General features: G+C 41.9%; 2 protein-coding genes across 4 annotated transcripts in view; both read right to left on the bottom strand.

The window, feature by feature from the left end:
- Positions 1-19,354, bottom strand: part of ARHGAP40 (Rho GTPase activating protein 40) — a 91,072-nt gene extending 71,718 nt beyond the window's left edge. The window contains exon 1 of one of the 3 annotated variants that reach the window (XM_061631507.1): positions 18,860-19,354. The gene's annotated coding sequence lies outside the window, so the exon portion shown is untranslated. Of the gene's footprint in view, positions 1-18,247; positions 18,386-18,426; positions 18,600-18,859 lie in introns of those variants that run through there. The other 2 variants (XM_061631508.1, XM_061631509.1) reach the window with 2 other exon arrangements.
- An 880-nt stretch (positions 19,355-20,234) lies between these two features.
- On the bottom strand, positions 20,235-26,691 carry ADIG (adipogenin). The gene is made up of 3 exons (XM_061631513.1): positions 26,393-26,691; positions 23,727-24,028; positions 20,235-22,038 (listed from the first exon to the last, which is right to left on the bottom strand). Exons 1-3 carry the CDS (start codon positions 26,520-26,522, stop codon positions 21,817-21,819), a joined length of 654 nt encoding a protein of 217 aa, XP_061487497.1. The 5' UTR covers positions 26,523-26,691; the 3' UTR covers positions 20,235-21,816.
- Positions 26,692-27,618: the final 927 nt, after the last annotated feature.

Here is a 27,618-nt window from a genome sequence, read left to right as displayed (position 1 = left end):
TTTTTGGCTGATGCCTTGGCCATAGGCTGGTTATCCACTGCCCAACCAATACTGGTGTCCAATCAATTTGCCTTATAGTGTTGCATTGGCATTGATGTATGTGTATTAATGGCAATTTAATGGCACACACACACAGTAAGATCCAGCCGTTTTGCACACACAGATCCTTCTTACACAGATACAGATCCTACCCAATTTCCAGAGCAGTGGCACATGAGTTCAAGAGAAAGCACTAGGAACATAGGAAGTTGCCTTATGTTGAGTCAGGCCCACAGTCCATCTAGCTTAGTATTGTCTTCGCTGACTGGCAGTGGCTCTTCAGGATTTCTGGCAAGAGTCTCTCCTAGGCCTAACTGGAGATGCCAGGGATTGGGACCTTCTGCATGCAAAACGCATGCTCTATCACTGAGCTACAGCCCTTCCCCTACTTCTGTTCTAACACAAACATAGTCCATTGATATATGGAAGATAATATATACACATGATGATGGGAAATAGTAATGTCTTCTGTAGTTCTCTGGTTAGAAAAATCTATTTCTTAAAAATGTCTCTCTAGTGGTCTAGAGTTCAGAAATTGGCTAAACTTCCTTTTGATTGCCACCATGGTCAAGAGATAATGTGTTCAACAATATCCCAAGTTCAGATGAGCAGCATTTTCAGACAGACAGATATTATTTTTTGAACTCAGAAAAGGAAGGAGTAAGAAGAGCAAATTGCAAGTTGAAGACTCTCACCCTGGATGGTCAAGCTCTAGGAGACTGCTTCCATGCACTCCCTGACCAATTCAGCTAGATGGGAGAAATCCTAATGAGACATAATAATACCATGTTACACTTCAAAGTGAAGGCACACTAAACAATATCTCTCTAGTCAAAGCAGCTGCTTTTCAAATCAGCTGCTACGGATGTATACACACCAGCCCCACTCCTTGGTTCCTACACAAAAGGACAGGATTTCCTTCAAATGGGCTGAGGGTGTTATTTGCAAGTGCCAACTCTCTCCAAGGTTCAGCCTGGCTTGTTTATCCGTCTTCCCCTGCAAAAGGATATCCTTCCTGTTCCTTGATATATATGGAGGCCACCTGCTACTGGGCTAAGAGGGCTTAAAAATACAATAATCTCTGCTCACCCTGGAGCTTTTATACTTTAACAAACAAGAGCAGTTTCTGCCCCTTCTTTGCAGCAGCTTGGAGGCCAACTTGATTACTATGGTTTGTGCCTTGCTCTTCTAGAAATACAGAAAGCAACATATACCCTAATCATAAAATGGTAATACAATCAGTAAAAAAGTACAAACACAACAACCTAATTTACAAAAGCGACACCAACAAGCACAACAAAAAACTGTCTCTACCAGAGAAGGAACTCTACTTAAAGCTGCAGTGTTGAAGGGACACTCCAAGGATAACAAATCCAACCTCTCGCACTGCCAAGAGCCATGGGAATTAGGCAGAATAGGATGAGTGTAACTAATTTCAGAATGGGGGTGGGGACAGAAAAAGTAGAAGAAAAGTCCCCTCTCCCATTTCCCAAGTTTTCCACAAGAAAAATGGGAAATTTTGAGTAACACTGGGAAAACAAACTTTATGAAACTTTTTTTCGTTGGAATGAGTTTAATGCTTTCAAGATGATTTCACTCACTCATTAACATGTAGGATGAACATTTTCATGCAAGACAACCTCACAGCATCAGAGAATGATAATTCCTGTGCATGCTGTGTTGTAGACATATGCAACACTCAAACCCAGCAAGCATTTCTGCGCTTAGAGGGTGCTGCTATCCTCATGGGAAGAGCATGGGAAGAGCTTAATCCAGACAAGACCGAGACGCTGTTAGTGAGTGCCTTCTCTGCCCAGATGGTGGATGTTCACCCTGTTCTGGATGGGGTTACACTCCCCTTGAAAGAACAGGTTCGTAGCTTGGGAGTTCTTTTCGACCCTTCCCTGTCTCTTGAGGCTCAGGTAGCCTTAGTGGCACGGAATGCTTTTTACCATCTTCGATTGGTAGCCCAGCTACGTCCCTATCTGGACAGTGACGACCTCGCCTCAGTCGTTCATGCTCTGGTAACTTCTAGATTGGACTACTGCAACACGCTCTACGTTGGGCTGCCCTTGAAGACAGTTCGGAAACTACAGTTAGTCCAGAATGCAGCGGCCAGATTGTTGACGCGGACCAGAAGGTCCGCTCATATAACACCTGTTCTGGCCCATCTGCACTGGCTTCCTATTTGTTTCCGGGCTAAATTCAAAGTGCTGGTTTTGACCTATAAAGCCTTACACGGCATGGGACCACAATACCTGGTGGAGCGCCTCTCCCAATATGAAACTACCCGTACACTGCGCTCAACATCTAAGGCCCTCCTCCAAGTACCATCCCATCGAGAAGCTTGGAGGGTGGTGACTAGAATAGGGCCTTTTCGCTTGTGGCCCCCGAACTGTGGAATGGTCTCCCCGATGAGGTGTGCCTGGCGCCGACGCTGCTATCTTTTCGGCGCCAGGTGAAAACCTTTTTATATTCCCAGGCATTTTAATGTGTACTATTAATATTTATTGATTATTTTGCTGCTGTTTTGATTTTTGTTTACGTCTGTTTGGTTTGATTCCATCGTATTATTGTATTTATATATTTTCTGATTGTTTTATTGTTATGTACACCGCCCAGAGAGCCCTTGGGCTTAGGGCGGTATATAAATAAAATAAAATAAATAAATAAATAAATAAATAAATAATATACGGAGTTCGTTGTTTATGAATTGCTGCTTGCTTTCTTCTGGTGATCTTTGATCTAGTTTTGAGATACTAGAAACAAGTCTCTTGCATCTGTTACAGTTTTCACGTGGCTCCTCCATTGTAGTTCACCTTTTCACCTCTCCCCATGCCACAAAACGAAAGAATTTATAATTTGGAGGTTGCAGCCCTAAGTGTGTTTACCTGGGGTTAAGCTCCACTAAACAGAGAGAGTCTTAACTTCTAAGTAAACATGCATAGGATTGCTGTGTAAATTTCATAAGTATGCCAAATAGTACAGTTTCATATGTTAACTAAGATTTAGATAATACACTGTATGTTGTAAAATCAGTAAAATAAGTTTAGGCTGAAAAAAAAGTAATTATATTTTCATCCTCTCCTCAAATGCCCATTATTTTCCAGGGAAAAAAAGAGAAGCCTTTCCCCCAAGGCTTCAACATTTCCAGACATTTTACATCTAACTGAACACTGTTTAATACTTTGTACAGACCACTTGGTAATTTTCAGCTGAAGGTGTGAGCATACTCTACTGAAAAGCTTTATGTGGGATGAAATCGAGCAGTATGAAAATTTTCTCCTATGTATGATTAAAATGCAACAGCTCACACACATAACTCATCGCTTGATGACTAGGTGAAATGCATGCATGCATGAGCTAGCCCTCTGTGACACACATCCAAGAGTTGTGACACAAAAATCACATAGCTAGGGCCCCAAAGTGACTAACACTTTGGTACGGCCTCTGCTGGCTTCCTTGTCTCTCTTTATCTCACTGCCATCTCAGTTCTGAAGCACAAGTGTTAGACCTATTACAATGGAAGAAGGGTGGTACACTCTGAATCTTCAAACTTTTCAGATCCAGAACCCCCTCCCTCTTATTCATTCACAAATATGTACCACGGGACCTACTGTTTAATTTGTATCCCTATACACTGTTATTTTCTTTATTAAGCTTATCAATCACCTTATACAGTCTCAAGGCAATGTACAGTAAAAAGCCATATACATCAATACAAAAGTCACATAAAATTCAAGATTTAAAACACAATTAAGATCAATTTTAGTGAATGCAGCAATACACCTTACTACAATGATCAAAACAAATTCCCTCCTAACATGACCTGCTCAGCACAAAGTTAATCTATTAAACTAAATCACTCTAAGAATCAACAATAAAATAAAGAAAAAATGTTTTGCCTAGTGTGAAAACAATGTCAATTTAGGCACCAAGCAAGCCTTCTCACAGTGAGCTTTCCATAAAGAAGGCGCTCTCTCTTGCCCCCACCTTCTGACAGAGGCAACACCTGGAGAAGAGCCTCCCCATGATGACCTTGAATTTAATTTAATTTATTTTAATTCGGTCCAAGACCAGCAATCATGATGACCCTAGCGTCCAGGCAGACTCTTATGGGAACAGGTGTTCCACGAGATATTGGTGCTCCAAGCCATGCAAGGCACTTCATACTGGGCCTTGTTATGGATTGGTAACAGTACTGCCAGTGTGATCTGTGATTCAGTGTGGGTGCTAGCTGACCAGTGAAAGCCCAGTGGACTACAGGATGAGATCTGTGGAAGCCTATTGGTGGGAAAAGCTATAGCTCACTGGCAGAGCGCTGGTTTTGCATGCATTAGATTCCAGGTTCAATTCAGCAACTCCAAGTAGGGCTAGGAATGTCCCTGTCCGAAACACAGGACCGCCTTTGCCAGTCAGTGTCAAGAATACTGAAGCAGATGAGCCAGCGGTCTGATTCGGTACAGGGCACCTTCTACGGGATGCACCATGAAAGAAGCCCATGAGATCTTCCATGTGGGATTGAGAGTAGCGTTGCTCTGATTCTATCCTAGGAACTTTCCCCTTGCTCCCTTGCTGGGTAACGACCCTGCTCCTAGCTCTTGTACAAGTGCTTTTGGGATGGGGCATCTCAGGCCTGGGGAATAAGTGTAGCTCTCCAGGCCTCTCTATCTTGCTTTCCGCACTCTCCCCGAAGACGCACCTCACTGGCCCTGCTTTACACCCTCCTCGAGCATTTCTGGCTGGCTGATATGTGCCCTTGAATTCTAATAAAGCCTCTTGCTTGCCTGGATGGCAACAGGAAGGGATGCGAGAGTGTGAAGAAACTAGCCTACTGAACAAAGGTAAAATTCACATTCATTGCTCTGCTCACTTTTGCATCTGTCCCCTCCCACAGTTGGCATGTGGCCCCCTGGAAGGTTGCCCAGAAGGGAAAGTGGCCCTGTTGTAAACCATGGGCTGGATCCCACTAAGTCCTACTCAGAGCAGACCCACTGAAACCAAGTTAGTCATATCCATTTGTTACAATGAGTCTACTCTGAGTAGGACTACCACTGCAGACAGTCCCATGCCCTTTATTCCAGAACATCACTGTTCCACAGAATGCAACTGCTGACCTGCTGTACAGCTCAATGGCTGTCCCACTGTACAGCTTTGTGGAGAGACTCTATCTATGTGCTTTGCCCGAAGTATTCACATTTGAAACTTTTGCTTTTTACCCAGTGACTGATTTCAAGAGGGGAAGAATAACAATCTTTTTCTGCTGCCCTAGACTCCAGGAAAATGAATTAGGGACACACAGAAAGGTTCAGGAGCCATTTCTTAGTCCTACCAATCTAAATACTTTACCATGGAGAATTGCACATGGCTGTTGACACTAATGAGGACTAGCCTTGAAATGCAAATAGCAGCTTCAAGGAGATCTTTGTGAGGGCCAAGGCAAGGAGAGAAAAAGTTCTCTCTACCCTCCTCTACCCATCCAACGCGGTCCCCCAACCTGCTCAAGCTTTCATGTGGCCTCTATTCACACATCAAAATATACGAAGTTTCACTACATTCATGCAATTAATGTCGCATCTAACTTGACCCTTAGAAGGGGATTTTTAAGGGGCAGATATTAGAGATGGGGAAGGAACGCAGAGGTCTTCTTCCTCATAACAGAACTTCCTCATAGGTTTACTGTCAGGCTGTTTCATTTATAAAATGCTATCTGGTTTTAAAAACAGCAACCACACACCTGGAAAAGAAATATTTACTTCCCCATCATAGACATAATTGTCATGAAATGACTATAGGTTAGGTATACCCCAAGATAAAGTGGTGGCTGTATCATGGTTTTAAGTGTTATTGTTTCCCTAAATGCCTAGTTCATGGTGGAGGGGAGTCTCTGGCTATTCAACGAAACTCACATCCTTTGCTCTGAGTTAGATACAACCCCCACGCTGTGAATTAAAGTTCTTAGTGGAGGCAGAGGGGGAGGGGGACCAGACAAGTTATCTACTGTTAAATCAGTTTAACTCTAATATGATGTGTATATTACATTACTTTGAAATATATGTTTGCATACATGACTTAACAGTTTAGTGTGCCTTTTAAAATAAAAAACTAGGAGATTACGGCTCAGCTTCTCAACCCTTTTCTCTTCTTCTTCATGGGTTTAAAGGTAAAGGTGTCCCCGCACTTGTAGCGCAAGTCGTTTCCGACTCTTAGGGTGACGTCTTGCGACGTTTACTAGGCAGACCATATATATGGGGTGGGATTGCCAGTTCCATTCCTGGCCTTTCTTTACCCCCCAGCATATGCCGGGTACTCATTTTACCGACCACGGATGGATGGAAGGCTGAGTGGACCTCGACCCCTTTTACCGGAGATTCGACTTCCTCCTTTCGTTGGAATCGAACTCGGGCCGTGAGCAGAGCTTCGGCTACGTTACCGCCGCTTACCACTCTGCGCCACGGAGGAACTTGGGTTTAACCCTTGTTAAGTTCCAGTAACTTCCCAGTAAGGACCACAATCCTACAACAAGTATATGACCAGTGAATGGGCCACAGAAAGCTGTGTTAAGTGCTGCTCTGGGAGACCCCTCCAGCAAGAAAGCACTTATGTCGTTGACCCCTCCCCTGGGATACACCTGCAGAAAGCTCCAAGAGCGCAGACATCCCTATGGAGATGTTCCATCAATGGCAGGGGACAAAATGGGGTGTTCCAGGGTGGTAGTGTCAAGGGCAACCATGGGTTCATAGGACCTAAGCCCCCTCGTTCCCTCAACACACCCACAACAGTCCCTGAAACTATGCCAGTCCTGGAGCTGGCAGCTAGCCGGCAGGGTATGGGAAGCAGTGGCAGCTCCCCCACAGATTCTTCCTCAAAGACCCCCACACATCCCTCCATAGAACTATTTGTTCCTTTCCTTCCTGCTTCACTCAAATCAATTTTCTAGTAACAGAGTGGGATGAAGTATTATTGGGGGTGATGTGATTTTGACATCATATATTAGAGAAACACACACACAGGGCCTGTTCATACAACCAGGTGGCAGCTATTATGTGATGAATTTGTCATGCGCCCCGATGAAACTACACTGCCTTCAGGTAACAGGCTATCCATCCAAGTCAGCCATCTCTCAGTAGGGTGACTCCACTGAATGGCCATCATGTGATAGTTACAAGGGTCATTGAAATAGCTGGGAATATGGGTACTTATTAGCCACTTAACAGATATATCTGACCAGGTGCATCACCATAAATACACTTTCTGAATCATTAACTGCAACAGAGATTCAAGCAGCCGCAAGAGAATGCAAAGGCGATAACAGCTGAACATGGCTCAGTTTCACAGCACTTCAAAAGAGGAGCTGAGTCAGTCCTTGTAATATTCAAATACGTAATCTGTGTTATTCATTCATAATATTTAAATCACGCTATCTGCAAGAAGTTGTTTTACAAGTGCAGAAACTGAGGCCAGTTAAAAGCAACCATAAGAGTGATCTCTCCCCCCTCCCCATTTCTAACCCACAGCTTCCCAGAACTCAAGGTAGTTAACAACGGTTTAGAAATTAAAACAGTGTAAGTAATGAAACCTCTATATAAAATATAGAAAATAAAAATATTGCTCTACATCCTTTTAATCCCAGTTCTGAAATGGGCCACACAGAGCGTTTGCAAAGAGCCTTGCACGCTGCTGTAGTCTAAACTACCTGAAGTTTTGGTAGAGTAGAAACCTGCCTTCCTCTTCCAATGCAAAATCAGGTGCACACTTTAAGGCTTCAGATCTTGCAGTGGCAGCAGAGTCTCTAACTGTTCCACACGTGACATCATATATGATGACAGGTGGCCATGGTTCAGAGAAAATGACCTCGTGCGCCAAATCTTAACTCCTGGTGGGCCAAGTTTGACCCACAGATCAGTGGTTTCCCCTAGAGGTAAGGAGTTATTAGCTTCTATTATTTCATACACATATTTTTGTAAACTGCTTAGAGGTTTGTTTTTTTACACTTAAACAGTATATTTTGTTGTTGTTATGTGCATTCAAGTCGATTACGACTTAGGGCGACCCTATGAATCAGTGACCTCCCAGAGCATCTGTCGTGAACCACCCTGTTCAGATCTTGTAAGTTCAGGTCTGTGGCTTCCTTTATGGAATCAATCCATCTCTTCTTTGGCCTTCTTCTTTTTCTACTTCCTGCTGTTTTTCCCAGCATTATTGTCTTTTCTAATGAATCATGTCTTCTCATGATGTGTCCAAAGTATGATAACCTCTGTTTCATCATTTTAGCTTCTAGTGACAGTTCTGGTTTAATTTGTTCTAACACCCAGTTCTTTGTCTTTTTTGCAGTCCATGGTATGTGCAAAGCTCTCCGCCAGCACCACATTTCAAATGAGTTGATTTTTCTCTTATCCGCCTTGTGATCCCACCAAGGCAAACACTGCCTGGCAGCTATGAATTGTGGTTTGCAATGTGTTTGAAATCCATTATGCAGTCCCACACAGGTTAAAAAAACAGGTTTATTGAGCCTCTGGCAGGTTATCATAAATAGCTAGCAGGCTGTGTTTGGTTTGATGGGTCACAATTTTCATACAGGCGTTAACTGAACAAAAAAAACCCTCTGTGCTTCAAGTCTTGACATTTCTTGCCATGCAGAGGGACACAGGCCAATTTGGCGAAGTGTACTCAGTGAGTACCTATTTGGTAGAATATTCAAGAGCTTTTACCAACAGAATAATTTTGAAATCATGTTCTGGAGCACTTAGATTTTAACACGCTAGTTACAGAAAGGGAAGCTTTCCAAGTAGCAGAAAAGCATGGTCTGAAGTCAAGGTTTCCAAAGTGGGGCATATCAGTTACTAGACCTGATGCTGGTTGACACTGCTGTCCAACAAGTATGCTCGTAAGAGCTAGGCACACATCTGGCACCAGACTTGTTTGCCGATTATCCTTTTACAAGGATATTCTTGGGAAAACATTTATGTCTTGATACATAGATCTACAATATATGAAGAAATACTGCAGACCTTCTATGGACAGATAATATCTCAACTGAGGGGGTACTAGGAACCATAGGAACCTTATACTGGCTCACACAATTAATCCTTAGTTCAGTATGGGCTACCCTGATTGACAGCAGTTTTCCAGGGTTTCAGACAGGAGTCTTTCCCAGCTTACATGAAGAACCTGGGACCATCTGTATGCAAAGCAGTTGCTCTACCACTGAGCTATACTAAGGTACACAAGGAATTGTATCCCAGATAGAGAATAGCCAGGGCCAGCCCAAAACATTTTACTTCCTGAAACAAAAGACAATATGGTGCCCCTCCTCTGCTGCTACATAAAGAAGTCAAATGGAGTGGCAGTTTAGACTCACTTCAAACAAGCATCACCAATGCTGTCAGGCACCCACGCACGAAGAAAAGAATGGATGGATGGGCTACCACTCCCAGCATCCTCCTCACTTTGCCTAATAGTAGGGCTGGTTCTCTGAGTTTAAACCCACACATCACAAGATTTAGGCTGTGAGCACACTAATCACCCACAGTAATACATTTCCATTGGCCACATCTGGAGGGGCAACAGGTTGACCTGCCAATCAGTTGTGAAATCTCTTTGAAGCTGAATTTTAAAAAAGTATTCAAGGTGCTCCCACCAGGTTTTACAGTTAAAAAAAAAAGGGTAGAGTTTGACTAGCATCGTGGGCCCCTGTTTTCAGAAAGGAGAGGTGGAGACACACTGGAACTGGCAGAACAGGAAGTGTGTCTCTACCTACAGTGTACTTGGCTGTCCCTCACACCTGGAGGGAAAGTGTCATGGCAAAATAATTTATTTCTGTTAGAATTTAGATAAAGTTATCTTTTAAGAAACAGTTTCTAGACAACACGGTTGTGGAGAATCTACATTTGCACTTCTTCCACATTAACCAAATACAGACATCAGAGCAGAAACGTGCCACCAGAGGGCGTGGGTTGTCCTGAGTTACTAGAAGTCAAATTAAGTCTGTTCATCTTTGAAACAGTTGAACTTTAAGGTGCCATAAGACTTCTTGTTATTGATTTATAAGCACACAGAGGCAAAAGATCAAGGACGGCTCAAAAAGGCAAACGACCCAAGTGCCAAAAGAGTGAAACAAATGTGCTCGGCAGAAAATCCAAATGGCATTCTACACTAATAAAAACAAAATAATTGTTCATATAAAGCTTTTTTAATGACACCACATAATTGGCTGCCTGAGACTAAGGATGGAGGAGAAATTTGGATCAGTTAGCTTTAAAGACAAACCTACCAAATTTGCAGTTTCCAAAACATTATGAGAACCTGAACACAGCCATCCTTCAAAATTCATACATATTCAGATTTTGTGATGCGGTTCTCCAATCAACCAATGTTTTCAAAAATACATATATTAGGGGAAAATGTGCATAAAATTGAATACATTCATGAAAATAACAAACAAAAATTCAGTACATTAGGATAAATTGCTTGCAAAATGTGTACATTAACCAAAACCACATATAAAATATGTTTGTTGGGAGAAATACACACTACAATGCTGAAGAATTTTCATGAGGATTGAAATGTTGCAAGTTGTTGCGGAAATGAGAACTGAATTTCAGATTGGAAAAATGAAAAACTGAGAGAACTGAAATTGACAGATCCTTCCATTCCTATCTGACACATTATATGTTACCCTACCTAATGGTGGGTTGTATCTAATTAAGTCATTAGGCAAGCAGAACGACTTCCTCTCTTGTAACAGAATTTCCCCTCCCTCTCCTATCCTCTGTATTGCTCCCAACTCTCCAGAACAGATTTGGGGGGGGAGGTGCAGGGGATGCAAGAGAAAAGGGAAGTTCCATGGCAGAAGCAGAAACCATTCCACTAGCTCAGTGACTTCGTTGGATACAACTCTTGGTTCAGAGTAGGCAGGATTCCGTTTCTCAGTAGATGAAGCTTCTACCACATCTGGCCCATCAAGTTTTTGTTTCCCATTCTCTTTCCAATACCCTTGCAACTACATTTTCTTACAATACTGCACAAGTGATCTTGCATGAACCGTTCTTAAGAAAATACCATGTGGACAAGATAACACTAGATTTGTAAGACAAATGATTGCCACCAGGGCAGTACATTTTAGAGCAGAAGAGGGGAAGTTGCTAAATCTACAATTTAACATGAATGATGCTGGATTAGGATTTAGAATTCAAGCAATGTCCAAAAAGACAGTCTTGACCATGGTGCTATCACATAGCATAAACATAAAGTGAATGGAGCAACTATACTATACTTACCTAGCCAGTTCTTGCTGCCACTCCAATATCTGCAGTGGCAGTCCCTCCAGTATTTCCATCAAGGGTGGTAATTAAAAGGAAGAAGGGATTTTCCAGAGTCACAAATTCTCATATACGCATCCTGAATGAGGAGGCATTTCCTTAAATCTTCCATTTAGTGTAGTACAATGGATTCAGATTTACATAAAACATTACAGATGAATATGAAATGCTTTCTACAACACAGCAATCTCCTCACTGCCATAGAAAACTTAACTAGGAGCAAACAATAGGACTGGTTGCACAAAAGGAGTTTTAAAAGGATATGCAAATTTAGATTCAGTCCCTTGGAGCAAGTTTGCCTGGGTGCTTGCCTCAACCATCATCATCACCTCCTCCTCCTCCAATCAAGGTTCCACTGCAACAGCCATCATTTTTAAAGGATCTTGCATACAAAGAACAGCCCTGCTGGATCAGACCAAAGGCCTATTTAGCCTAGAAACATTAAGTTGTTTCCCACAGTGGCCGGGCAGATGCCCATGGGAAACCCAAAAGGAGGACACTCCTCTCCAATTTTGGATCCCTAAAAATTGGTATTCAGAACCATGCTGCCCCGATCCTGGAGGTATGATATAGCCATCATAAGTAATATCCACTGTGAGCCTTATCCTCTATGAAACTATCTTAATGCCATTTAAAGAAATCTAAGTTGGTGGTCATCACCACCTCTTGTGGCTTGTTGTTGTTGTTATGTGCCTTCAAGTCTATTATGACTTATGGCGACCCTATGAAACAGTGACCTCCAAAAGCATCTGTCATGAACCACCCTGTTCAGATCTTGTAAGTTCAGGTCTGTGGCTTCCTTTATGGAATCAATCCATCTCTTTTTTGGCCTTCCTCTTTTTCTACTCCTTGCTGTTTTCCCCAGCATTATTGTCTTTTCTAGTGAATCATGTCTTCTCATGATGTGTCCAAAGTGTGATAACCTCTGTTTCATCATTTTAGCTTCTAGTGACAGTTCTGGTTTAATTTGTTCTAACACCCAATTATTTGTCTTTTTCGCAGTCCATGGTATGCACAAAGCTCTCCTCCGACACCACATTTCAAATGAGTTCATATTTCTCCTAGCTGATTTTTTCACTGTCCAACTTCCACATCCATACATAGAGATCAGGAATATCATGGTCTGAATGATCCTGACTTTACTGTACAGTGATACATCTTTGCATTTGAGGACCTTTTCTAGTTCTCTCATAGCTGCCCTCCCCAGTCCTAGCCTTCTTCTAATTTCTTGACTATTGTCTCCATTTTGGTTAAGGACTGTGCTGAGGTATTGATAATGCTTGACAAGTTCAATATCTTCATTGGCAACTTTAAAGTTACATAAATCTTCTGTTGTCATTACTTTAGTCTTCTTGACGTTCAGCTGTAGTCCTGCTTATCTGCTTTCCTCTAACTTTCATCAGCATTCGTTTCAAATCATTATTGGTTTCTGCTAGTAGTATGGTATCATCTGCATATCTTAAATTATTGATATTTCTCCCTCCAGCTTTCACACCTCCTTCATCTTGGTCCAATCCTGCTTTCCGTATGATATGTTCTGCATATAGATTAAACAAAAAGGGTAATAAAATACACCCCTGTCTCACACCCTTTCTGATTGGGAACCAGTCAGGTTCTCCATATTCTGTCCTTACAGTAGCCTCTTGTCCAGAGTATAGGTTGTGCATGAGGACAATCAGATGCTGTGGCACCCCCATTTCTTTTAAAGCATTCCATGCCTTTCCCAACCAGTGTGCCTCCAGATGTTGTTGGACCACAACTCCCATCAGCCTCAGCCAGCATTGCCAATGGTCAGGAAAGATGGGAGTTGTGGTCCAACAACATCTGGAGGCACACTGGTTGGGAAAGGCTGATCTACACAGTCAAAGGCTTTGCTGTAATCTATGAAGCACAGGGTGATTTTCTTCTGAAATTCCTTGCTCCATTCCATTATCCAACGTATGTTTGCGACATGATCTCTGGTACCTCTTCCCTTTCTAAATCCAGCTTGGACATCTGGCATTTCTTGCTCCATATATGACAAGAGCCTTTGTTGTAGAATCTTGAGCATTACTTTACTTGCATGGGATATTAAGGCAATAGTCAATAATTACTGCATTTCTTCGGATCCCCTTTCTTTGGAATTGGGATGTATATGGAACGCTTCCAATCTGTGGGCCATTGTTTAGTTTTCCATATTTGTTGACAAATTTTTCAACAGTTGGACAGATTCAGTCTCAGTAGCTTGTAGCAACTCTATTGGTATGCCATCTATTCCTGGTGATTTGTTTCTTCCAATTATTTTAAGAGCAGCTTTCACCTCACATTCTAAAATTTCTGGTTCTTCATCATACAGTTCCTCCGTGAATGAATCTGTCATCCTTGCATCTCTTTTACAGAGTTCTTCAGTGTATTGCTTCCATCTTCCTTTTATTTCATCTCCGTCAGTCAGTGTGTTCCCCTGTTGATTATTCAACATCCCTAACTCTTGGTTTAAATTTCCCTTTAATTTCTCTAATCTTTTGGAATAGGGCTCTTATTCTACCCTCTTTTGTTGTCCACTTCTATTTCTATGCAATAACTATTGTAATAGTTCTCTTTGTCCCTACGTACTAGTCGCTGTATTGTTGCATTTAGGGTTCTGACTGTGTTTCTATCTCCTCCTGCTTTTGCTTTCCTTCTCTCTTTAACCATTTTACGAGTTTCAGGGCTTGGTTAATTAAGCACTACATGAAGAAATCCTTCCTTTTGTCAGTCCCAAATCTCCCACCATTCATTTTCATTGGATGACTCTGGAGTTCTAGCGCTATGAGGGAGGAAAACTTCTCTCAATCCACTTTCTTCACTCTGTAATTTTATACACCTCTGTCATGTCCCCTCATCTTTTTTCTTGACTACAAAGCCACAAACATCATAAACCTTTCTTGTAAAGGAGCGGCAAAATGTCCTCTGATCATTTCTGGTTGCTCTTTCTGGTAATTTCTACTCACACATCCACTCACCTTTTTATTTTATTTTAAAAAGTGAATAATACAATTGGATCTTGCAATCATTGCAAGATAAGTAATCAGTCATGCTGTTTACATAATAAAGAGTCAGACTTCTTGGAGGAAGGACACTGAACATCCTGTGCTTTTACAACTGCAGTACCATAACATAACTTTTAGGCACATGGAAGCATGGCTCCTGTTTAAATATTAGACACCATTGTCTTTAAGAAACTTAAAACACCTGGCATGAAGTTAGTGCAGAACAGAATGCTGCATCAGGCCCCTTGCTTCAAGGGCACATCTGACTCAAGTTCTGTTATGTCTTCAGTTTAGTACCAAAGGAGAAAAGGACTGTGTCTCAGTGGTACAGCAACTGCCTTGCATGCAGAAGATTCCTGGTTCAATCCCCAGCAGGTTTATTCCTGACTCATGACACAGTGGAAGACAACATCTTGCTGACATGGCACTTTGGCTAATATACCAGCACAGCCCCTGCTGGACTGCTAAAGTCTGCATTTGACATGCAGGTGGGTAGAATACCTGCAGACTACAGGGAATGGAGTGGCGGAATGAGTAGAGTCAGTTTTTCCATGCAGTTGTGTTCCAAAGAACAGTGCTCCAATGAGCCTATCACTCACACAAAGGATAAACACATATACAGTCAATATACTAGCTGCAAGGCTCCCACGGCTGCCATCTGTACTGCTCTAGAGGCAAACTGCTTTTCTTTTTAGATTACAGGTGGGAAATCCATGGACCTAGTCCTAATTTCAGAAGCCCTCTGCAATGTATCTCTATCGCATCAGCCCACTGAGTAAGGATGGAAAGGGAGGGGAAACAGCAGGTGGTGCAGAGAGAGAGAGAGAGAGAGAGAGAGAGAGAGAGAGAGAGAGAGAGAGAGAGAGGAGCGGTAGTCCCAACCACTTTTTGCTCGGGCCCCAACCACTGCGGGCTTCAGCTCCATCCACAGTTGGGCATGCAGCCCACAACAGTTTATCTCAGAGGGAATGACCCCCCCCAAATTGCAACAGAAAAAAGGTCACCCACCCTGATTTGGATGTGAAAAATTAAGCAGAAAAGTAGGTTGTGTCTGGCATATTTTCCCCTCTATGAGCAAAATGCCTGCAAAATAGTGAGAACCAGTAGGGTAGTGGGCAATTGAGAAGTGCAGGGTCCCTTCATAGTAGTCACAGCCCCTCCCCCCCCTTTTTGGTGCTGGGTTGAGAATGAGATCCGTGTTAATGCCTTTTCTCACAACATCCCCAGGAGCCAATAAGCATGAAAGGGGAGAGTGTTAGCTACTGAAAAGAGTCTTCTCTGTGGCTGACTCACCTTCTTTCACTCTGATTGTCTCCAATCAGCAGAAATGGACAAGGAAGCATGTTAGAAGACTTTTCTCAGTGGCTAACACACTCCCATTTCATGCTTCTTGGCTCATAGGATGTTGGAGACATAGGGACCCTGCTCCCCAAAAAGTAAGGGGTCTAAGACCCCCTGAGACCCTGGACGACTATATCTCTGGTGGGAACCTGCACAGAGAAGGGAAAACTCCACACAGTAGCTAGGGGTAGCAGGCATTCCCTTCCCTCCCCACATTTCATAAGAAAATAAGGAGAGCCCTGCTGGATCAGGCTAAAGTCCGATCTACTCAAGCATTCTGGATTCTCACAGTGACCAACCAGTTGCTTATGGGAAGCCCACAAACAGGACCTGAATGCATCCCCACTTGAAATGCCCAGCCGTTGGTATACAGTAGCATACTGCCTCCAACAGTGGAGGTAGAAACATTCATTCTCCCAGCTTTCAATCACTGTATATCAAAGGGCCCACACACAGCACAGATTAAACACTTGCTCCCCTAATTAACGCCAACCCCAATTCCCCCAAACTAAATTCTTCTGGAGTCACTCCAATGTGATCCCTGGTTGTTGCTTAGTATTACATCTGTCTTCACCCTTTATGACAGAAATCACAGCAGGTTCTTCATCCACCAGTGTCAGGTTAGCATACTACATACAAATTGATCCACATATACTAGTGAAGCAAACGTTGGCTCACCCATCAGTTAGGCACTGAAATACAAGGCACACCCCAGCGGATCCCTCTTGATACATACTAGAGCACACTGTCGTAGGAACACAGGAAGCTGCTGTATACCAAGTCAGACCATTACTATCAAGCACAGTATTATCTACACTGACTTGGCAGTGGCTCTCCAGGCGTTCAGACAGGGAGTCTCTCTCAGCCCTTTTTGGAGATACAGGGGATTGAAGCTGGGACCTTCTGCATGCAAGGCAGATGTTCTACCACTGAGCTATTAGCCTTCCCCCTTTATTTTTTCTTCCAGGAATTAATGGGAATCATTTACATTAAGGATGAAATAAAGAGGGTATAGCTTGTGGAAACCTTTTGAAATAGGGGTTAAATCTGCCCTAGGTGAACCCCATTTTCTAGAGTGAGAAGCAGGTTTTTCTCCACTCCCTCAAAGATTGCAGCCCGCCTGTTCCACACACCTCAGTAGAAGCCATTTAGAACCATAAACTCCTGCCTGCATAGTTTCACCTCCGCAGCCTACCCAGAGGTTTGTACTTTTCTGACATAATCTAATGTGACCATTGAGGAACTGGCTTGTATCTGTAATAGCCATATGAAGACTTCTCACATTTTGGGAAAGAGCCCGTTTCCAAAGCCTGCTTATGCAGCAATGTTTCCTTTAAAGGTGTTTTATTGCAATTGGGGTACTTAGAAATTGGGAATCGCGGGATAAAGAAACAAGAGGAAGTCATGCTGGACTTTGACATTGGAAGCTGCCTTATACCGAGCGAGACCATTGGTCCATCTAGCTTAATACGGTCCACACTAACTGGCAGTGGCTCTCCCGGGTTTCAGGCAGTGGACAATTCGATAACTGACCCTAGGACCAAGGACCTTCTCCCTGTTAACAAAGACAGAAAACACACATTGCCCAGAGCTTGGTTGATGGGAAAGGGAAGGAGAAGTGTGCACTAAAGGACTTGCAAATGAAGTGTTAAAAGTGAACTGCATTGTACTCTAAAAATGGCACCAGAATGATTTCTGTTCTCAATCTGGCAGTATAAAGTTCACCAGTCAGCATTTTACAGACTAGCTTTCAAGTAGCTCTAAAATGTGATGCATGCACATGGAAACAAAAACGACACTTTGCATAATCTTGGCAATTGCAGGATGAGGCCCTGTTTCTTATATGTTACTTTGATATACCATTTTTGTTAAAACAGTAAACGAAAAAAAACAGCTCTTCCAAACATGTTGCCTCCTTGCGTGAAGAAATCGCCCTTCTGGGGGAAGACTAGGAGGCTTCAGTTCAAACAATAACAGCATGTGTTTCTTATGAAAAGGGAGAGGCAGCAGAAAAGGCAGCAATCACAACTAAATGTTCATTTATTTGAGGACAAGAAAACTGACAAAAACACTACCCAGTGATAATGTTGTCAGCTAACTACCATCACCAAAATGGGGGCACAGGAGAAGGAAAATACTGCACCCTCTTGTCTCTCTCATACTGGATGCTTTAATTTGAATTCCTGCACTGAGCAGGGGGTTGGACTCGAAGACCTTATAGACAGACCCCTTTCAACTCTATGAAGCAGCACATTCTAAAGTCATCTTGCTTCTTCAACTCCAGTCATCCCCCACTTTGTATATCAGATCTTAACCTGGACATTTGCTTTCAGTGTTTATACCTCACTTTCCATGAATCGTGCTCAAGACAATTAACAATTAATATGCAAAAATTTAAAATAGCAGCAACAAAGATCAAACATAGGATGCAAGTGCCCCCTCCTCACGCTATGCGTGCCTTCTCACAAATAAGCCCAAAACTTTAGGCAGAAATCCTAACTAGAGAGAGTAAGCCCTGTTGCACACAATGGCGCTTACCTCCGAGTAAATATGCACGGGATACAACGTTAGAAGCTTAAGCACAAACCTACAAGCCATCCTTTTACATTCTATTTAAGTTTGAAAATAAGGGAAATTTTAATAAGCCTAAACCGGCTTCACCCATCATTACTTTCTCCCCCCATCCATTACTGACGCGTCCCCATCTAACTGCTAACCTCCAATCGCTTCTATCAAGCGGAATAACACCATCTGATGGCTCACGATCCCGCTTTTAAATCAGTTCCTTCAGAAAGCGCTCTTTAAAAACCAATCCCGGCCACGCGAAAAGGAAGTACCCTCCCGCTTTGCAGAACCAAAGATACAATCGTCCGCTTCCCGGTGTAGAAAAAACACCGCTCCTCTTTTATCTCAGCAGACACAGCTTTGGAAGATTTTTTTAAAGTCTCCTGGCTGCAACAGGAGAAGCCACAGAAGTCTTTGCCCGACATCGCTGCAATCCGAGAACCAGCACGCTTCCCTTCCCTACAGATGACAAGGATCGGGGAATCCGCTTCTACGAGCATACTCCATCACTCCCTTTTCCTCTGTTGTTGCAGTCACCGCCTTGAACGCTCTTCTTCCGTAAGAACAAAGAAACTCTTCTCCTACCTGGTTTGTCCCAGCAGACGCAGATCACAGAGAAGCGAACGAAAGAACTTCGTCGTTCCGCCTCGACTCCAGAATTGAAAGCGGTTTGGGGGCGAGAGCGCCACAAAGCAGAAACGTTTGAATGGAGGGAGGGGGCGGAGCCCTTAGACCCGATGGGGAGGGGAGGAAAAACTACAGTCCGGCCAAGGCGGAGCCAAGACAAAGAACGCGCGAGAAGGAGAGAGCGCCGGGTTGCACGTGATATGCGGTTGTGTGGCTCTAGTTAAAAAGGGCAATCTAGTAGCAGCGACAGGATACACTTGGGGGGATTCAGGCTTTTCCCCTCATCAACAAGGGCCTCCTCCCACAAAGAAGAGATACAAGGAGACTGGGGCTGAGTTTGAAGTTGTGGAAAAATGCTTGAGAGGAAAGGGCTAAAGGGCTCTTATTTCCCCCTCCCCCCTCGCTGAAAAATGCAAGCTTCAGGGGGACCGAGAAAGAGAAGGAAGTGGACCGAGCAGCGGCTCGCGTGTAGGAGAAAACTCTCGGCCAACCCTTCCTTGCTACTCCTATAACCCTGCCCTTGTTGCTATAGTAATGGGTTTTTTAAGAGACCGTTGGAAACATCAGGGAGTAATTAGAGGATTGGCTTATTCTAAACTGGGATTGGCGTGTTGTTCAGGCTTTTCAAATAAAGGGAGGGTCAGCGGTTTGTCTTTTCTTGGCCCCAAAACGTTTCGGTGAAGAAGTGCTGTAAGATTTTGAACGAGGCAGGTTACAGAATTCCGTTACAGGTTTAGGAAACGTTTCCTTGAATCTCAAAACAGGTTGCAATAGGAGCTGGGCCACTAAAACAGCCTTGCGTCAAGACACTGATTCGGGAAGCATGAGTGGAACGCTTGCAAGCAAATTGTATATAGAAAAAAAATATATGAACCACTTAATCAAAAATCTCTACGTGGTATACATAAATTATACAGTATGCATAATATATAAATGCTTGCGCAGATATAAAGAACTACACAAAACTAGTTCTCAAGAACAGCAGTACTGTAGTCAAAACTTTGGTTGGAATGTAGCATTCCAGCTTGCAGATGAGACTGAGCAAAATTGCCTCTTCTAGGCAAAACAATTCCCTTAATACAGTAAACTAGCCAGGGAGGGTAGGTTTCAGGCATGTGGGATCTGTTTTGCATTTTATTAGAACCCTGTGATCCACCAAGCTGGGGCAGCTGCAGAAGACAACAGAATTAAAGAATTCTGAGCTCAGGCATTTGTTTTGAATACCGCAATGGGTTGGAGCCCACACTCCTTCCATGCAAAACTCCACTCCAGCTCCTCTTCTTGTTAGTAAAAGTACAAAATGATCAGCTGCCTTTGGTGACTACCACACTTTGACTAATGGTAGGGCTGGTCTGCAAAAGAGCTCATACCTCTATTTCTGGTACTTCAGGCACACAATATGTTTCCATACAAAGCTTCCTTTATGCATTAGCTAGGACTATAAATTGGGTCTGTATCAGTTAAGGGTACTCATGCTCACCTTTGTACATCTCACAACAAAACCACTTCTAGAAGGTATCACAGACAGATTTAACAAACTAGTAGCTGGCAGAATGTATTAAACAGACAGAGATTTTGGGGGGTGTCCTGTGATGCAGGAGCGCTGCTAATGGCTTGGGGTGCCATGCATGTAGTCATGTTTCCTAGTACCACTGTGAATTATGAGAGGCCCACTAATTAAAAATGTTGAAGCAGTGTATGGGTGTGTGTTTCTTAGGTTTTCAAATCTCACGAATTTGATATGCTTGTATAAAAACGAGTATAAAAAAGGGGTGTCACTTTGTTAATTTCTAACAGTTTACATTGCTGTACCTGTGGCCATTTTTGTTTGACCCATTTGAACTTTGCCACATTTATAGACTTCAACAAGTGTCATTTTAATAAGCTATAAAGGTTTGACGCTTATAGTGGAAATACTTTTGTCACTCTTTAAAGGGGCACTTGTTTCCCTTTAAAACCATAGCTAGCTTAGTCAGAGTTGACAGATGCACATCACACATTGGTTGCACACTCTGGTTTGAAGATACCACACTAACAGCCATAGAGACACACCACAATTTTATGCACAGGAGACAAAGACGAGGATGTACATAGATGTTGCTCTTGTATCAATCATTAAAAAACAATCAGGAATTATATGTCTGCAGCGCAGTTAAAGGTCTCACACTTGCCTGAGTTCTTGCACTCAAACTGATAAAGTGAACAGATATTTAATTTAAAAACTGCACTGGAATGTCTACCAGACTACTAGATTTCTAGGAAACAATCTTTTTTGGCCCATGGGTTGCATTACTGTTGATCAACCCTCCAAGGGCCACATTGCAGGGAAGGGTGTGGCCAAAGAAAAATAGGAATGGTCACACCTCTCGAAGAATCCCACCCATGGAGGGGGGGGGGAAATCACACCTTTGCCGCTATGCAAATTATGCAGCCTTGGTTAATAGCTGGAAGAGAGGGAAAGGGGGTAATTTGCAGCCACAGTGGAAATCAAGGAACAAGAAGGCAAGATGTTCCTTTGTATTTGCTGTTTCTGAAAGTTATTTTGAAAGTTGCAGTCATTTATTCTGCTAAATATTGTGTGTGTGGCTGTGTGTGGGAATTCTAATTACTCTTCACTTTTCAAGTATATGTATATCACAACCTTATTCTGCTTCTGTAGAAAAAGAGCTTTTGGTTCAAGATAAGCTGATAACAGTTTAAATGTTTTGTTCAAGTTTTGAAATGGAAAAACCCAATGTGTGAAAAAATTAATTCCCCCCACCCCTCCCTAGAAGATAATAATATATATATCTGAATTATGAAGCACATTCTAGTATTCCCTTGCCAAATAATTGATTACTACAAGCACACGTGACATATTCTTTGGTTGGTGGAGTAGCTATATTTTAATTCTGTCATGCACGTAACATTAGCCTTTACAGCTTCTTTTCTCTCTCAATGAGAAAAGCCGATCGAGCACAGATTTCCCGTTTCAAGGAAATCATTATTTTCACAGGCATTTCATTCAGCCAGGCAAACAGTTGATATACACGGATAGCCAGAGATGAAGGCAGCATCTGAATTCGCAGACCATTAGAGACCTCAAGCAATTGGCAAAGAAGGCTGAAGAGGAGAGAGATCAGTAGAGCGGACAGCAGCTAAGAAGGAACAACATCAGAGTAAGAAGTAAGATCATCATAACACAAAACAATTACATTGCCACAAAAGTTTAATGATTTTTCTCTATGCAATTATTCTTGAGAATGTGTTGCATATAGAGACAGTGAATTAACTTTGCACAGTCTCCGTCAATAAACTCGTTTTCTTTAAACCGCTGATATGTTTACAGCCCTGCCAGATAACTGTATAGAACCCTGTTTAAGACACATTACCAATACTTGCTCAAGGCATGTATGCAGATAACAGACAAAGGAAAAACTTAAAGCACTGATGTTGGCAGCTCCCTCTGCAGTTGTTGCTGCAGTCACCCTATAGCAAAAACACAAGATGAACAGAGGGACCAAAACCAGACCCTGTGTAAAATACAAGGCTACAGTTTACCCTTCTAAGAGACAAGCTGCAGTCAAAGATGTGGCTTAATAACATGTGAACTTTGACCTGCTTCAGATCTCCAGTGCCTGATCACATGCAACCACTGCTGGATCCAGGATTGGGGGGGTCACTTCTGTCCCAACCCCAAGTTATGCAAGCTAAGTATTCTCTACTGCTGCATCTGACCTTCTCTGCTATCAGTTCCACTTTGCACACTGTTAGGATAGTGGGCCTCTGCTGATTTTGGGGCCCTGCCATAGTCTGGGGATAAGCATACCTGCAGCTACAAAGGATGCAGGAGGGAGAAAGGTCGAGCTCCCTTCACATGTGTGCACCTTTCTTAGACCACATTCACACACCCATTATGGTTTACATGCCTCCCTTGTTTAGTGTATAGATGTGGCTAGCGTTTGGCCCTCTTCCTCAGATTAACCTACCTGTTGTGAAGATATGGTAGTGGGAGACCCATGTACACTCCCTTGGCTTGAGCTCATTGGAAGAAGGGCAAACTAACAGCACAATCCTACCGTCATCTACTCAGATGTAAATCCCTTTAGAGCTTGATAGGGCTCACTTCCAGGTAAATGGGCACAGATAAATAGTATATTGCAGTATCAGTATCTTGAGCAATACTTCTGCAATGCTGGAACAAGCAGATAAAGGACTCCTATCCATCAAATGCTTAGTCTTTCCTTGACTCTTCCCTACTGCACATACGGATCACCACCAGCATTCACTTCCAATCAAAGCTAGCTTCTCTATGACTTGAAAAATTATGTAGCTCCTACTGGTGTTTATAGCTCCTTTAAGCTAACTAGCTCTAAGCCCCCACCCCTTCACCCACCGCAAAACAAACACACCAAAAACAGCAAAGTTGCAACTTTTACACAAGACTGATCCAGTTCTGAAAATAGATTATCAGGTCACCAAAGTGTGCAGGCTTGATGTGCTCTGTTTCTCTGGACTGTGTGTTCACCATTGTGAGCTCCTAGTATTGCTGCAGGAGCTCTTCTTCCATTGAAGGAAATTTAATAAGCAGTTGTGGTTTTGTGGAATAACACAGGAGGAAAAGTGGTGGTGAAAACCTATGCTACCACTACCTCCTCAGGACTGTAGTCATGGACCACATTGGTACTTAAGACTTAATCCCAAACCTATTCCATGACTTCTGAAGTATTAGTTGGGTACAAGATTGGCCTATAATTCTCTAAATGATATTCCTGTAGGCAAGATTGGGTGGGGGAGAGACCCCAATTGCATTCATCTAAAAAGTAGCATAGGGTATTTTACTTACCATCACTGTATTAAATAAGGAGCTCTTCTCAGAGCAATACTGTTTTACACCCTGATCCAATCTGTCTGAAATAAAGGCAGAGAGGCTTTTTCTCTGGCTGGTCTCTTTTGAACTCAAATAGGCAGGCTTGGGCCCCATTTTTTTCATAGGTGGAGTTGTCGTCATGGCACTTTTTGAGGCTTTTCTGGGCATCTTGCACTGGTTGTTATCTCCTCTGGATTCATTTTCCAACTGGAGATCAGCATTCCCATCAGAATTATCAGAGGGTGGCATCTTTATCTCTCTAATGATAGGTACTTGGGCTAAAAAAAAGTTTAGTTAATAATTTTACTACACAGCAACAGGGTAGAAGAAGATATAGGCTTTTTTAGTTTTGGCACAGAAGCTGCAGCTGAAGCTGTGCTATGAAAAGTTTTGTTCAGAAATGCACCAGCTTTGTGGAACAGGATAATTTTCTCCTTTCGATATCCATTTGGAAAAGTAAAGTGCTAAATTGTCTCCACACTATAAAAATTATACACACATCAAGGCTCACATGAAGACTTGATCTTCTCTGTGTCCTGCTACAATGACAAGCTGCTTTCATAATTGTTAATACTATTGTTTACAATTCTCAAGACAAGAGCAGGTGAAAAATCCATATAATTATTTAAGGAAAGCAGCACACTCACATTCTCAACATTAAACAAAAAGGAATTTTTTCAATAACAGGTGAAGTACTTTGAATTTGGGAAATAACATTTTAACATCACTTTTCACAACTAAGCTCAAGCCATGCTGCAGACAAAACTGATCTTAAACCAAGTATAAACCCAGGAATCTCAGTGTACCTTCATATATACTGGTGCACAAAAAAAAAAGTGCTCACCATTATTTAAGTGGAAATGCTGCTGACTTAACTGTCCTTCAGTAGTGTCACTTCAGTTCCTATGATTAGATAAACCTCTTGAACATAGCTACAGCTCAATCTTATGCATGGGTATACACACAATTAAGTTCCAGTGTCTTGAGTTTACTCCCAAACAGGAATGCATTTTAGTCACTTGCACTAAAAAAAACACTATGCAAATTTAATACTATTAAATTAATAGTATTAAATATTATTTAATAATAATATTGAAGTTGTGACATGTTTGAGTGGACAACTTTTAACGTTGCATCCTTCGTATGTTGCAAGAGGCAGTTTTATCCTGACAGCAGCATTTCCACTCAAAAAAGATATTATACTACTATAACTCCAGACCTCCAAACACAGCAGTGTATGTCAGAGCAAACATAGCAAATTCTTTACTTACAGAGTTAGTAACTAGCAGGCATTCAAGTGTGCTGTCACTGGACATGATTTGACTAGAAAAGTATAATTTTTGTAGTCTTTGTCCCAGAGCAACAAGCCATGGGATCCCAAGAGTCTTGGATTTCTGCCTCAAGAAATCTGCATCAACAGGACAATAAATTGGTGAATCCCTCACTTTACTGGAAAGGAAGCAACTTACGATGCCTTAGAACCACAGGCTGAAAACCTTTCTCCTCCCTTATCAAAATTTTACCAACTGCAAAACATTCAAGAGCTACCTACTTGCACTATAGGTGTTGCAACCTCAAGACTGTCTTTCAAGAATACACAACAGCGAAAATAAAAATAAAACAGAGAATTCTTATCCAAACAGGTTCTGAACATTTATGTTAAACTGGCAGATCTACAATAAGCAATTACACAGAAACAGAAGTGTGAATACTCAAAAGCTTATCTAGTGCTTCTATTTTCAAGGTACCAAATGAAGGAATTTCTGTTCCTGTTAGGATTTCAAGCCTGTTGATTTTTTGTCTGTCCCAGAATAGTTAGAGGCACACCATGCCTCCCTGTGGTCCTATTGGGAGGAAGGATGGAATATAAATCTAATAAGTAAATAAATAATGAAATAAATAAATTCAGCCAATACTATACTAAGCCCTGTACCTACTTTTTGCCATTAACTAGTAGTACGCATTAGAAATGAAAATAGTTTGATGGTAGATTTTTCATTCTTTTTTCCACAGCAGAGCATCAAAAGAATAATAATGTCTTGCAGTGCCTGCAGCCAGCTCTTGTACTCTGTCCAGTTTAACATTTAAGATAAGCTTGCAAGTCACAGCAGCAATGTATGTTCTTTGAAAACATGACCAAGCTTAATATTATGTATGTGAAATGAAATGATAAATCATAAAAACTGATTACAAGACTAGCCAAAGGGTTTTAAACAAGAAGTTGCACTCTTGGATGCATCAACATTCCTTATCCAGCCACCATATCAGTTATCTTATTAATAATATGGTGAGGTTTGTGGGCATGGGTTTCAACCAAAGTACATAGCTTATTTAAGTGTTATAAACATTCCCAATATTAAGTTTATTTTTAGACTCAAGCAAGGCAGATGTCACATTTTAGGTATCTTTTAAAAAGCAATTAATTAAAACATGAACAATTATAGCATTAATGTTATTAAGAGTTTGGCATCCACAGTGGTATTTTGTAAGGGTTTGAATGTCTGACACGAAAAGCATTTTGTTTCTCCACAAGATCAGCATTAAGCTAAAAATAATTTTGCATCACAACACTTTAAAAGGAAAACTAATACTTAAAGTCTTAACATACAATCACATCTTAGCTATCACATTATAAGACTTACCTTCATCATTGAGCAGATGCTGAAGCCAGAAAACTAAAAGGATCAATAATATTCCAAAGGGCAAACAAAACCAAAAGAAAAGGAGAGGAAATGTTAGGTCATTAATTAAAGGAACCAGAGGATACTTCATGGCTGTTTCAAAATCCACCTCAGCTGACTGTGCACATATTTTCCTAAAGACTTGCTGTGCTACACTAAGCACCTTTAGATAACTACACACTCTTATTACATCACAGCATGACTCACAAAGCAGCTATGCTGTCATTCAAACAGCAGATTTTAAAAGGCTTCAATCCCATTAAGGGAGGAACATAAAAGATTATATAGAGGATAATTTGAGAATCTGACACACCTGATACAATGACACCTCCTGCACTTGAAATTAGAAACAACAAAATAATGGGAAAATAATAGAGGTCCTCAAATTTCTTTATAAGACTACTGATGACCAGATACTCATGCTGCAGTTGCACTGACATGGAAGTAAATTCCATTGAAACCAATAGATGATACTGCCAAACTGCTTAGGAGGACTAGGGTGTGTAACAGCACAATCCCATGCATGTATCCCACTAGGCTCAACAAGGCTTACTCCTTGATAATTGGGATATGATTGCAACCTTTTAGTTTAATCCTACAATGTACTTCTATGCAGAATTGAGTACTTACTATTTACTTACTTCTGAGTAACCAAGCTTAGGGTCATATTGCCAGACTGCAGTCCTAACTAAGCATTCTTTCTTGGAATGCAGTTTTTAATGCAACTAGATTCAAAATCAAAAGAGTTAAGGATGGATTATATTTCTTGTCAGTAGGAATAAAAAAGTTAATATGAATGCCTATGGCAGCTGCTACCCACCTGGTGCCATCCAAATGTTTTGGATTACAGTTCCCATCATCCCTGACTTTCTGCCATGTTGGCTGGGTAGTGATGGTGATGGAGTTCTGAAGGGCATCTGATGTGGGGTGTTCCAATGTCCCTGTTTCTTTAAGACAGTATGCTGGGTCTAGTGTAATTAACAGCTGCAAGGCAGACAGAAATTCTAAGGTTGCTGTGAGCCTCCCCCCCCCTTTGAAGGCGACTTACAACATAAATAACATGTCTAGCTTGACACTATCAACTTTCATAAAAACAACCAGCAAAAACTAACAATACACCAAACCTTAAAACAATAATATCACCGAAAGTTTGAATTATTGCTCTTTCTAATTTAAAAAAACATTTT

This window comes from Rhineura floridana, chromosome 6, assembly GCF_030035675.1.
Source record: "Rhineura floridana isolate rRhiFlo1 chromosome 6, rRhiFlo1.hap2, whole genome shotgun sequence".
In the NCBI taxonomy this organism is placed as follows: Eukaryota; Metazoa; Chordata; class Lepidosauria; order Squamata; family Rhineuridae; genus Rhineura; species Rhineura floridana.
The sequence above is the reverse complement of the archived record's forward strand: the minus strand, read 5'-3'. Positions and strand labels throughout refer to the sequence as shown.

Bases quoted from the DNA above. Each gene is read 5' to 3' on its own strand.
- ADIG (XM_061631513.1), bottom strand. From the start codon at position 26,522: ATGAAGTATCCTCTGGTTCCTTTAATTAATGACCTAACATTTCCTCTC. The intron at 24,029-26,392 runs GTAAGTCTTATA...ACTTTTTTTTAG, and splicing joins GCATCTGCTCAATGATGAAG to CCCAAGTACCTATCATTAGA. The intron at 22,039-23,726 runs GTAAGTAAAATA...GTTCCTTCTTAG, and splicing joins CCTTATTTAATACAGTGATG to CTGCTGTCCGCTCTACTGAT.